This window comes from Phoenix dactylifera, chromosome 1 (genome assembly GCF_009389715.1).
Source record: "Phoenix dactylifera cultivar Barhee BC4 chromosome 1, palm_55x_up_171113_PBpolish2nd_filt_p, whole genome shotgun sequence".
Lineage (NCBI taxonomy): Eukaryota > Viridiplantae > Streptophyta > Magnoliopsida > Arecales > Arecaceae > Phoenix > Phoenix dactylifera.
In genome coordinates, this window is record NC_052392.1 from 30,097,107 (window position 1) to 30,111,212 (window position 14,106).

Consider the following 14,106-nt stretch of genomic DNA (forward strand, 5'->3'; position numbering starts at 1 on the left):
GTGAAGAAAACCAGGTTCAGCCTAATTTTTTGAGAGACTACACCTCCTTTAACCACACCCAAAATCTTGTATTATATGCTTAGTTTCTTGCGCACAAGCATATTGTATTCAAAGTACACTGCCTCAGTATTGGATTCTGCATCGGTGTTATTCTGTCATTGTATTGGACTTGGAGACACTTTCTACTTCCCTTTTGTGCAGTTGCCCCAATACTAACCCATTTATGCGTTGGGTTCTAGCCTGATCCCATCCTGGTTGGCCCCCTAATTATTTTGGTTGGTTGAAGTTGATTGAATCTTGACCCATCAACACCCCTTTATAGGAGCATGCCTTTTTGGGAGCCCTTTGTTCTCCGGTAGATGTCCAAACAGATTAGGAAGAAGCAAGAACCAGAGGAAGGAGAAATAGCATTCCATGCTATGAGGCATTGCTGATAGCATCACCTATTGTACAATTGCTTTAGCATAGGAGCTTAGCTGATTATAGGCCGGACATGGGCATAGAAAATATCAAATTTTACATAGGCCTGTCCTGAAGCCCGATTAAATTAAATGGAGTAGAGGCTAGAGGCCTGGCCCATAATCAGTTCTATCTAGGAGCCAACCTAGCTAAGGAAATATCCCAAAGTAGAGGCAGCTAAGTATGGAGATAGATGCTCTTTCCCCTTGCAGGAAAGCTATTCCTTGAGTTGAAATACTATTGCTTGGATTAGATGGTTAGCTTAGTAGATGCTTTCTTGTAGCTCTACAATTTAAAAAGCACTTCTCTTGCGTTCTTGAGCTAGTTTTTTTGTCTTGTAGCTACTACCAACATGCTATATTAGAGTAAAGGACTGAAAATTGTTCTATCTGTGGTTCGAATCCACTTCTAAGTGGGGCTTTTGGTCCAAAGGATACATAGCCGAGAGTGAGCCAAATAAAGAAAGCAATGAAAGTGAATGAAATAAACCTGGAGGCAGATTTCCAAAAACCGGTGGTTATCGCATCCCCGTGCCCAAAGGGCGAGTGAGTTTGATCCGATCTTTTAGAAATTTTTGCAAATGGCCACAAGCCTCCACACCATATCAGCGAGAAGACATGGAGTTTTAGACTAGTTATGAAAAAGCCAGCCCGGCTCATCCTAAATACTTCTGTGGCTGATGCATATCTTTTCTTACTCTGCTGCTGCTGCTGCTTTTTATGAGCTCATAAGCAATTACCACTACAGAATATGGCAGTCCTCTCCTAAGACTTTTAGATCTTAGCAATCAAGCAAGTTTTGGAACCAGATCTCTAATATATCCATTCAGAGATTTTATCCTTGGCTAGTTAGCACCTCACACACTATTTCTTAATTCATGCCTTCAGCCGCAGAAATCTTTTACCTCGTGCTTGGCTACACACTCATATATATGAACATGAGCTATGGGCCACTTTAAATGTGAACCATTTTTTCATCGCTTAATTTGGCTTGAGACCCTAATCCCATCCTGAAGTTGATCTAGTCCAACATAAACTTAATTCACCTAAGCTTCTGGTGCTATTATGGTGATAGATATTCTAAGATTATGTCACATTCCAAATCCATCATCCAGGTCAGCCACGTGATACGGCCTCACACTCCCTAGGGCAGGGCTCTAGAAAATATACTAGGCCTAAAAAATTTATTATAACCTCAATATCCATGAACAAAAATGATTTTAGTTCATAACAAGCAACGATCTTGTACAAAATTATGAATTTTTTTCATCCAACCGGTAACAGTGATGCTTTATCTGTTCCTCCTTTTTACCTATGATCTCAACCATAACCAAATATCAAGCATTTTTCAACACCGAAAAGAAAAAAAAAAAGGTTTGTGAGCTGTACAACCCAATAAGAATCTCTGCACATTCACACTAACATAATAATAAAGTTTGAAAATAGCAATAAGCGATACCAAAATAAAAATATAAATTATGAAGTCTCTTTTCAAACATTCAATATAACTCAATTAAACAAACAAATATCCGCATATGCATACATCAAATATTCAGCTTATTAAAGAGATATATGACGACATACCAACAAATAAAACCTTTTATTCAATATTGGTTTTATATGTCTTATCATTCGTTCTCATTATCTTGATTTATAAGTTTTATAGCAATATTTCTCCGGCTTTGGACTAACCAAAATCATGACCCATTCCGAGACTGCTAAACAAAATCCCATGTTTAAGGCTGTAGAGACTATCCCACATATAAGCTTGTGGAGGCAATCCCATGCGTAAGCTCGTAGAAGCTATTCCATGCATAAGTTCATGGAGGCTATCCCACACGTAAACCTGTAGATGTTATCTCATGCTTAAGCTCGTGGAGGCTATTCCACACGTAAGCCGGTGGAAGGTATCCTATGACAAGGTTAGTCCAAACCACATCTTATTCATCTGATTTACTTGTTATCCTTATCAAATTGATTCCAATTATACAGTGCATTTCTCACAATTCAAGATATCATTTTTCATATAGTCATATTTTCAACAATTGATATTCTCATATAATAATCATACAAGCATATTCATACTGGAAATCATATAAAAGATATCATCTCATGCAAAACCAAATCCATAATCACAAAACTCGCGATGCAAAACCAATGATAAATATCAGTATATATATATATATATATATATATATATATATATATATATATATATTGTGGTGATCAAGTGCAGGAATTCTTATCTCAACCGCAACCAGCATAATTACAATGCTACTAATTCACATTTAACATGTCTAGTTAATTTAATATTAATATAAAACCAACATGTCCTTAGTCAACCACCAACAATATTGATAAATTAATTTTTACTAATCTCATAATTTTAGAGTTCTAATATTTCAATTACTCATATTCTCTATCTTCTTTAATTAACAATTAAAATAAATAAAGGGTTAGGGTCTTACCTCGATTTAGAAACTAGAGTATAGGATTTCGTTAGACTTCTTCCTGTCTGGATGACTGCAACCCCCCATACAAAACTAGGGTCGACTATAAAAAATAGATTCATATAGAATGAAGTATGAGGCTAGCTAGGTGACAATGCCCAATTGTTTGAATCAATTAGCACAACGTAACTCAATTCATCTAATCAAGAAACATATATTTAATCAAGAAAAAGGATAGTAGATTGGGGGTTATCAATTATGGGTTCAATGGTAGTCGATAAAAGTCAGAGTGAAAGAAGGGCAAAGCAACCAGGTAGCAGTGCCCGACGATCTGGATCGGTCTGCTCTTGCCAATCAAACCAGTTAACTCATGAAACAATAATCAGATCATAGTACATATAATACAATAGAGATTAGTGATGATAGAGTCCAACGGTTCTTGATCGCCTAAATCAATTAAAATAGTATTTTCCAAATCATCGGATCAAGGAACAATATCAAATACAACAGTGGTAACATGCCAGGTTGTTGATGGTGGCCGTCCAAGTAGAGCTAACAAATACCAGAATGAAGGCTAGTATGATGGGTGGTCATAGTAACACTAGTCCAAAACCCTCTACTAGGGTCAACCTAGGTCCACAAAAAATATATCTAGGACCTATTTACTGGGTCCATCGAACCATGTAGAGATAGAAAGAGAGGAAGAGAAAACAAGAGAGAGGAGAGAGAGAAAAGAGAGAGGGCTCTCTTCTTCTTCTCCAAAATAGGGAAAAGCCCACTCTCCCTCTTCTTCTTGGATTATTGGTGGTACGGCCAAGGTAGCTGGTGGCCAAAGGCGGTCCCTCTGCCAAAGCATCACCAGTGACGATGGTGGGTCGGCATAGAAAAAAGAGAGGAAGATCAAGACAAAACATGGGATATCTACAATAACTCGGCCTAGATCACGGTTGATCTCCTTGACCGACGGCCACATGATCTTAGAGGTCTTGGAAGGCGGTGAAGTTCAGTCTATTTCGGCGGTTGGTGACGGCGAACAAGAAAGTAGGTGACCAAAACTAGGCACCCTGCTTCGAGTGGATTCCGACGACTTGCCAGCTCGAATCAAGGTGGATCATCGGCTAGAAAAATAGAAAAAGAAAGAGAAAAAGGCATAGGGCAATTACCTCGGTCCGGCAAGGCGATTTGGCGATGTTTTCTATGATGATCTAAGGAAGAATATCCGAAAAGAAAACTTGAAATGGACGGCATTGTCTCTGGTGTTCTTTGATGGAGTTAGATGGAGGAGGAGGCCTCAACTAGATGGAAATCCCGAGGTTTTTGGATAAGCTCGGCTCGCCCTAAGACTCTCAGAGTCCACCGGAATCGGGGGAGGAAGAAGAGTCCAGTCGGGAGTCTTCTTCTTCGCTTGTCTCGTGCAATAGGGCACAGTCGGCTTTGGGCATGGCCTCTTTGGGCCGGCCCACAAGCCTAAGGAGCTGGGCTACCACAGATTATCACATTAAAATTATCCTTAGCCATATACATCCTCTTCTTCTCTTCTTGCCCTTTTTTTTTCTCTCATATCATTATCCCTCTTAAAAATCACTGTTTATAAATTAAAATAGAAATAGCATTTGTTATTTGCTCATCTTGCTTTCGGCTAGAACTTTCCATAGTGAGATGATGATGGTTATGCTATTATATTGAGAATTAATGGACAATGATAGATCCCCCTTTCAACATGGAAATGAACAGGAGCACGAACCCACTTTTAACATGGACCACCCTTTGTCATTTCTTAATTCAGTTCCTCAACCTAACATTTTGGAGCTCAATCCCTTTTTGATCCTAATCCAACAGTAGTAAAAGGTATCAAGCATAGAAACTACTCTCTTTTAAATTTTGATTGCACATTGCAGCAGTAAAGATTATAAGATTACCACATCAAATTAATCATTTCCCAAGAAAATCAAGATGACCACCCCACACACACACACACACACACATATAACACAGAAAACTAACATTATTTGCCTAGTGCTGTCCTTCATTTTACTGGAATAAAACATCAATTGCAATAAATTTGCAACACTATTGCAAGAATAAGGATGTTGTTTGACTATGTCATTCTTATTGTTTACTAAATCAACACGTAGTTTTTAATTGCAATTAGATAACTTGGGAAGACTGAATTGCACTAACTGACAGCATGTTTTAGCTAGGTAATCATCTGTTGAATAGGTTGGGTATGATGTTTCTTAGCAAAAAAATCTTTTGTCACGTAAAAACGAATTAAAAACATCTTTGAAAGGAAAACTGTTTTGAGAATTGTTTACAAGAAACATAAGTCAGAAGTGTTAGTTTGGAATTTGAAAAGCAGGAATACAAGATACAAATTTAGAATGAGAAAATAAAAGACAAAATCATAAAAAAAATCAGAACTTGTTCATATAACCAAAATCGACTAAATCGAGAAACCTTTAAAAAAAGGTTTCTAAAACATTTGTACACTAATTTATTTTAAAATTAAAAATAAGACTAGGAGAGGCAAAAAAACAGTTGATGGTAAAAAATATTACCATCAACAATAACATATGGCATCTTTACTTTGTAACACATAAAGATTTATTAATTAGTCATGAGTAAATTGTAAATTTTGTAAAAAATTTGAGAATAATTAAATAAATTTATATTGGTTCATTGTCGGTATCATTCACCTAAGAGAAAAACTGTTAATAATTTAAGAATTCTCAAATAATTCTAAGAATAATGTCAATATGTTTAGGAGAAGCTATCAGATTTTCTTGAAATGTGCTAATATCATTCCTACCTACCAAACATCTCCCCCATGGAATTTCTCTTATCAGGGATAAGAGGCGTCGACCGAGATAGCGATGAATTTGAGCGCTTGACCTAGCACCAACACCGGCGATGGGGGCGGGCGACAATACCACCATAGCGGTTCTAGTAAGGGTAATTCTTGTCATAAAACCCATATGTCATCAAATATTTGACAGCTTAGTTTTACTTGATACATCCTGTCATAATACCCATATGTCAGCAAATTAAGTCTGTTAGTGCCAGCTAGGTCAATTAGCCATCAAATATTTCATCTAATAAACAAGTACAAGCATGACAGGTTGAATTGCTATTAGTGCATACATGCTTTTAGACTTCAAAAAACTGCAGCATGTTCTCGAGTCAATGGATTGCTATGGGGGATGTAATAGTTTTCCGAAGTTATTGTTTTACATCCAGTATGGTAATGATTTCTATGAATGAAAAAGAAAAGATCAACAACACTTTCGAACCAAATTCATGCAATAAATAGTTACAGTGATCATAACCGATTTAATTTATTTGTATTTCTTACCTCTGTAATGGACCAGCTGATCACCAGGGAGCTAACTAGAAGATATGTTGTAGCCTGCAAGCCAGTGCAAGAGTCAATTAGGACAACAAAAAGGAGAAAAGAAATAATGAGAAGAAAAGGTACACATTTGATTTTAATTAGATAAAAAGGTTCCAAAGACACTGGATATAGACCTAAGTGAAACTCCATAAGATGCCCCAAGTAACAAACAATCCTGAACCAATCTTTGGTGAAGTTGCCATGAACAAAGATCTTACAAATCCTTTTCAAGAAAATACATCAACAGAAACAGAATTAAAAGGCTTAACCCCCTATTCCACTTCCCAAAGAAGCTATATCTGCTGCATTTAAAAAAATGGTCGAAATAAAAAAAAGAGGGGTGGGGGTGGGGGCGGAAGAAGGTGAATGTATCCCTCACCTACAAGGTCAACAAAGATATGCAAATAGAGAATGAAAACACAATTACTTAAAAGGAATTTTCAAAGTTAACTCACAAAGTTTTTTGTGAACGATTTGTTAAAAGTAGGTTCCCATGGTATAATAATCGTAAGGGGACTCTTTATATCTGGTTAATACTAGATAGAGTTTTCGCAAACAGCAATTTTTTTTTAAAAAAAATAAGTCAAATATTTTGATACCTCCATGACTAGGGGTGCAAATGGGTCGACTCCGATCCAATCCAGTTTCTTATTTGGGTCCTAATTTTACACCTAGACCCAACTCAATAGAAGAACGGGTCGGATCGGGTCGGGTTAACTACTACAATTTTTGATCCAACAGGTCATTCAGGTCAGGGTGGGTTCCTGTATAATCCGGACCCAACCCAAAAAAATCGAGTCCAATTCGGGCCAATCTATGCATAGCTTCAGAACTTATTTGCACCTCTATAATTTTAGAGATTCGGATGGGGGTGGGCCATAGAATTAAAAATTAAAAATTCCTAAATTTTAATTGGGTTAGTTGCCCTCCATCAGCGTAGGACTCAAAAGAAAATAACCCAAAACACCGAACTCTTGGTGCTTGACTTCGTCCTTCAAGAGCTCCAACAAGGAGTATTGGGGTCGTTGAGGGCATGCGAGTGGCCTTTGATTAGAGGAGTGGGGCAAAGGAAGAAGGAAAATGAGACTGGATGGAAGGTGGCAGATGGAGATGAAGACAACTTGAAGAGAGAACAAAAAAATCTCCCGTGAACCGAGCTCTCCACTTGAATATAATTACATGTAAACCAAGAAAGCCAACCAGTTTAATAGCTAACAAATATTATCCGTTGATCTCAGATCTGATGGTGCAATATTTTTCTTTTTGGAGCTCTCTTTTTTTCTTTGGCTCTTCAATTCATTCTCCTTCTCATCTCTTTTTTTTTCTTTTAGTGTTCTCATGCATTTATTCCACTTAGGAGTGGTTGAAATACTCTCCTAGCTATTAAACAGGTTGAAAGAAATGTTGTAAAAAAAATAGTTGTTCTGATTTACAGAAAAACTATCTGTTACTATTGTCCGGTGAAGAAGGATCGACTCGATATTTTCAAGAGTTGAATCATGATCTGCAGGAGTCGACTCGTAATGTTCAGGGGTCGACTTAAACTTATTGTTATTTTTGTTGTATTCTATCTTTCTCCTGCAACCATTATAGAGTCGACTCTTTTAGTTTAGGGATCAACTCATCTAGTGATAGAGGTTGACTCATTATCTTCATATGTCAACTCTTCAATAGACTGAATTTTTCTACTCTCTACCTTTTCTCTATGGCCATTTAAGGGTCGACTTGCTTGCTTCTATGGTCAACTCTTGCCTGACTGGAGTCGTTTCGTGTTGTTCATGGGTGAACTCCCCAATATGGTGAAATTTATAGCTCTCTGTCTATCTTTTGAGAATGTTTTAGGGTCGACTCGTGATCTTGTAGAGTTGACTCATGAGGGAATGTCAATTTGTATCAATATACTAGGGTCGACTCATTGCAATTTAAGGGTCAACTCTTGAGATAACCCAAGTCAGAATTTTATATATTTACATATGAGCAATAAAGGGTTGCTTCAAGGTCTTTTTGGAGTTGGCCGTCTTGGATAATTAATCTTTATTTGAGAATTACTAAAGCATTTCTTCTTGGCTTTATGTAAATATTCAATCATACTCAAGGCAAGTGATTTGTAAACTTTTTACTCAAATATTTTGTATCATCAAAATCAAACTTTTAGGGTCAACAAAAGTTGTCTCCTGAAAAGAGAAGTTCACAAAAGCTTCCTCTTCAACTTTTCAAAGGAGAAGCTCAAATCAAAACTCCATATATGATAAAGCTGTTGATGTAGAGAAGTAAGATAATTAGCTAAACCAATTAGAGGACTACTTCACTATCTATGGATACTCTAGTGTTCAAAAGATAGCTTTTGCGAGTCTGGGGCTTTTTAGTTATGCTCTTACCTGGTCAAATTAGTATACGAGGAACAACAACATCTCTAGCCTGAAGTGAAGCAAATTCAAGGGCCTAATTAGGAAGCAATTCTGTTGAATCGATCATGAAATATATCGGAGGTCTGCATAAGAGTATCTGGTAGGTGTTGAAGCTCTTCAAAGTTGAAGACATTAGTGAAGCTAGTGTGAGATCATGGATCAATTGAGCAGAAGAATCGGCCTACAAAATGAAATAAGGACAATAAGTTTAAGAAAGATGGTGGAAAACTAAACTAGGAAGAGAAGCAACACAAGAAGTCATATGGCATCGTATGACCAAGTTGTCACTTTCGAAAGTTTGGCTCGTAACTTAGCTTCCGATATGGCGGATATTGTTCCCAGATCCTATCCAATCTTATCCATATTAGCCAAAGTGCTCCACATCGAGTTGGTGATCCACCTGGATCATGCCGTAAGGCCTTCCTCCTCCCCAAGTCTCTTTCTCTTTTCTCTTTCAATATTTATTCTTCTCTTTCTAATATCTATCTTATATCCTTTTATTTGTCCTAAATATTAATTTGGATTGTTTGATTGTAGTGACTACATCTCCACACTTACTAAAATTAATGTGGTCTTTCTCTTGGTATCAAAGTGAAAAAGGTGGGGTATGATTTGGTAGATTGACACACATTCAATTGACATTGTTAGATTACAAACAGATATATGAAATCATAATTGCATATTGTTATTGTCGACTTTTTTCTAAGGGAAATAACTAAGTAATTTATAAATAACTTGGCCTTGGCTTGTTCATGTTTGTTATGTTAGCTGAGTAATGATGGCTCATGAACCAAGTCCGAACATTTATACTTGAGTTTAGCTTGACCACCATTTCATAGGGTAGATAGTTTGAGTATTGGTGATTTTGGTAATATAAAGATACGTAATTACTATATATGTTATAGTCTTTGCTATTATTACGTAATTCTTTTTAATGCATTGTGTTGTATAATTTTATCTATAAGTTCCTTTATTTAATTATAGAGGAACCAAGAGAATAGAGTAAGGTGTCAACATGCTCGTACCATCAAGATAAATTTATATCATTCCCTATTATTTTTTCTATTGTAATTTATTACAATTTAATTTTTTCATATATTTCGTATTTATTTTCTTCGTATTCTTTTATATTCTTCTTTTAAGGTGTATATTTTTAAAGAGTTCTATATGGCCATACACACGTGAGGTGGCATGTGGAACTCTTATAAGTAAAAATCTCTCTAAGATGGTTGAGACTAATGTTCTCGGAACTGAATTTTGGGAGATCTTCATTAATATTGAAAAGGTGCAAAGTGAGCCTCTTATAAGGACTAATGGACTACAAAAGATAATTAGTGATGCCACTAGGTCGATATTTGCATGACCCTCAACTTTTGTACGCATTAAACTTTTTTCCATTCTTTCTTGGTGATGTGTCTTGCTTTATAAATTGCGTATTTATATATGAGATAATTATGCATTGTATTTCTTTTTATTTGAACTTGTTGATAGACGACTTGTACTTGTTTATTTCCTTTTTTTATTCTGTCTACTCGAGGCAAGAGAGAATACTGTTATTGAGACTATACAGGAGATTTCTATACTTTTTTTTAAGAAATTAAATGTTCCTTAGTGCTCAATGTCGTAGCTGAAGAATCACATGCTCTCTGTCTCTCTCTTTTTTATAAAGGATTAAAGGATTACAATCATTTGTGGATACCAATTGAGTTTTCTTAATTTTTTGGTGTTTCGTGATTCTACGTTACTTATTAGCTCCATTAATTTGACTACATATGGTGAAAATTGATATATTAGGTTATCTCAAGATGCAAATGAAGAGAGATTAGTATTGGAATGCCCACCTAAAGAACACTAGGTTGCTTAGTTTTTTAAAAAAAGAAGTATTACTAGCAGTTAGAACCACTAGAGAATGTCCATAAAGTTACAACAATCTCTAGCTATTAGCGACGGTCCGACTGGCTGCCAATAAGATTAACTAGTGGCCAAAAAATATAGCTTAAAACATCCAAAAGTTTCACTCATAGAGTGGCAAGTACAGAGTTCTTATTGTAGTCATGACTGCTAGATAAAGTTTATGCTTTTCCCAGCAGTTAAGGTAATGCATCAGAGTTTGAAACAATTCAGAAAGCAGTAGCCAAAAAAAACCATTCAGAAAAATTTCCCTAATAGTTTTTGGTTCTTTTTTCCAGCGGTTTCAGCTATTGCTAAATCCCCTCTTTTTTGTAGCATGGAGTGAAAAACTTAAACCCAATGTTAAGTTGGACTAATTTCAAGTTGAGATTTGGGTAACCCAAAATCATCAAAATATCTATCGTGAGCCATCTAACATGACTTTCTATGGTTAGTTAATCAAAGTTGCATCCTGATTGCTGACTTTAGTTAGCCAAAAAAAAAAACAACATTGATTCTGAGATTCTCACACTGGCCACGTCAGTTACGAGGCTTAGGGTTTGGAAAGAGGTTTATCGTGGCACGATTTCGTGGAAATTATAATATTATAAGCACCCACATCGACACCCACCTCCGAATGTGTAAGTCTTCTTGAACTCTTCTTCGCAGACAGCCACTAGGATAAAGCGTAAGTCTTGTTGAACTCTTCTTCGCAAAAAATCTTGATAGAGAAGAAACCAAAGGAAGGCCATGGAGGTTCGCAAGTGGAGACAAGAGATCAAGCCTTTCTCTTTCTTTCCTTGGACTCCTAGCGAGCAGTTCGAGCTCCAACGAGCCATCAATGGAGGAGACCAAGAGAAAGAAGAGAAAAGACGAGTGCTAGGAGGGAGCAAAGAAGTAGGGAAGAAAGGGGAAGAAGATGGTGATGATGGCTTTTTCGTCACCCAGACAGCGGAGGAATTTCTTGGACAGGATCTCCTTCATGTTATCAATGGAGAAACCCAGGGAAGAGAAGCCAAGAAGAAAGAAGTGAAAGAAGGAGCAATCTAGAGGAGCGTTGCAACTGGATGTTGGGACGGGAGCCTATGAAACCAGTCAGGCTGCATTCTTCTTGAATGATGGAGTTCCTAGTTTGCTTATTTTTTATGTTCTTCTGATCCTTAAGTTGGTTCTCTCTCTTGAAGGTTTATGAGAGTTGGGTCTTGTAGCCTGTATATATATGAGATGCCAATCTTGACAGTCATCCAAAATAGGCAGTTCAATCAATGGATGGTGTATTCAGTTGCTTGGATCTTTTTGTTCAAAGATTTAGACCTCTCTTCCATGTATGTATGTTAGATAAACGCCGTATGAAAGGTTAATGGGTTTGCTTGTTTTGATTTATTCTTGCACCGCTTGCTTTCTCTTTTTTTTTGGATGCAGCATTCTCTTGAGATACCAGTGTGATGTTATGCTTTTAATCCACCTTTCTCCTGTGTTGGAAAGTTTCTTAACCCCCAACTCGACCCCAACATTTCTGTTCCTGTGCTGACATCATTCTAGTGTAACTGGTGTTGTGGCTATTCTTTTTCCATTTTATTCATTGGATCACAAGCTATTCAAGTATGTGTTTCTTTTCATCAATGAGTTAAAGCGGATGCTGATGGGTGGATCCGTCATAATATTGGTGCAAGGTGTAGAATAATAAAAATCCTGCATGTATACAGATAGATAACAAGGGATGGAACACTAGTGATACTATATAAGACTTTATATTAGAAACATGAACGATCGGCATTCTTCCAACTAGTTTTCAACTAATTATATGACAATGCATACTAAAATCTTTACAATCTATATCTAAATCTGCAGATAAATTAAATGCATATATCTACCGATGAGATACATGCATGCACTTGAAATTATTAGTCGCACTGATCAAGGTCAAAATACAGCCGATAGTCAGGACCAAGAAGATCATATCCAATATTCCTATTCATCTGAAAGTAGGTCCCGATCATGTTAACGCCATCGGTCGGTGCCATGAGAAGGCAGGTCCTTCCATGATCCACCTCAGCATATAGTTGGGACTTTTCCAAGGCTAGCACCAATTCACCATCAAAAGAAACTGCCACCGTCGGCACCAACGTCACCACATCGTCAAAGGTCCCGTTGAAGCACAAGTCCCAAGGATCATTTAGACTGTGGCCTCGTCCCCCTCGGGGGGATTAGTTTGTTCTAAAGTTTCTCCGATTGTGTGGAGCCTCCGCGACGCGCGCATGTTTCCTCACCTTGGACACCACCAGATCGAACAGCGGCTTCCTCAAGAAGGTTAGGGGCGTCGACGAGGTGAAGACAGTCGAACAATTGCCACCCAACAACTCTCCGGTGAGGTTCAGATTCTCCAGGCCAACGCCCATCCCTCTCAAGGTGGGCGAGAAGAACTACACCGTCTTGCCCACACGGCACTTGGTTAGGGGGCTCGACGTCCTGCCTTTCAACCTCGCATCCGTCCCGAGGTGCAGATCGCTGGAGGTGTTCCCGAAGGGGTCATCCCAATCCTTCCTAAAGCAATGAGAGAAGGTAAACGGTGCAGAACTAAATTTGAACACGAGCGAGAACATGTCGCTCCCGATGAGGCCCACCCTTGCTGGAACTTGTCTTGTATAAAAGGAGTCATCACTACCACAACCAAAAGGCATGTTATTGTAGGAGACACTATTGATCATGAACACATCGGAGGTGAGGACACTGCTGGTCGGGACGTCGTTCGCATAGGACTGGATGTACTCGCAAGTATCGTTGCTACTGCATTTATGCTTCTCGAGACTAATGCATTCCATCAACGAGCAAGAGAAGGTGATGTGTGTTGAGGACTTGGAGGGGTCATAGAGCGGGCTCGGAGAGGGGCTGCAGCCGGGACACGGCACGCACTGAGTCCAGATGAAGTCGCCCGGAACATCTAGCATCCCTGTCACCCGCACCGGAGGGGTGCCAATGGCAAATTCCATCACGTATTCTCCACTGATCTGATCGAAGCCGGCCTCCTCATCTTCTCTAGCCAGCGGCGTCAGCGACTTGCGGCAGCCCTCTAGGGCTGCTTGGAAGTGGTCTCGGTAGGCAACCGAGCGCTGGTGGAACCACCGCCACTTCTCGTCCGTGGTGCTGCTTGAGTCGAAAAGAGGTGACTCAGGGGAATCACGGTGAATGAGGCAGATGCGCTGCTGGTGGGAGAGAAATAGGAGTACAACAAGGAAGAGAAGCAAGAGGAACGACTTCGTTGAAGGAAGAGGAGCAAGAGGAACGAAGGCCATTGGGGGACTTCGAACGTTTAATTAGCTGCACAAGAAATTCAATGGTTGCTCTATTTAGTTTAAATTCTGCATGGGTATTGCTCCTTTTTATACCATCCCATGTTACCATAATCGGATCGCCATCTGGATAAGGATTATGCATCATCCTAGAGATTATCCGGGTGAGTTGGCCTTTGCTCTTGATCCGTACATGTATAAAACTGAGTCATCAGGCCC

At 38.4% G+C, this 14,106-nt stretch overlaps 1 protein-coding gene across 1 annotated transcript; it reads right to left on the minus strand.

Annotated features, from left to right (window-relative positions):
• Positions 1-13,020: 13,020 nt before the first annotated feature.
• On the minus strand, positions 13,021-13,890 carry LOC103719548 (aspartic proteinase CDR1-like). Its single transcript, XM_008808841.2, has one exon. The coding sequence runs from the start codon at positions 13,888-13,890 to the stop codon at positions 13,021-13,023; it is 870 nt and encodes a 289-aa protein (XP_008807063.2).
• Between the last annotated feature and the right edge of the window lie 216 nt (positions 13,891-14,106).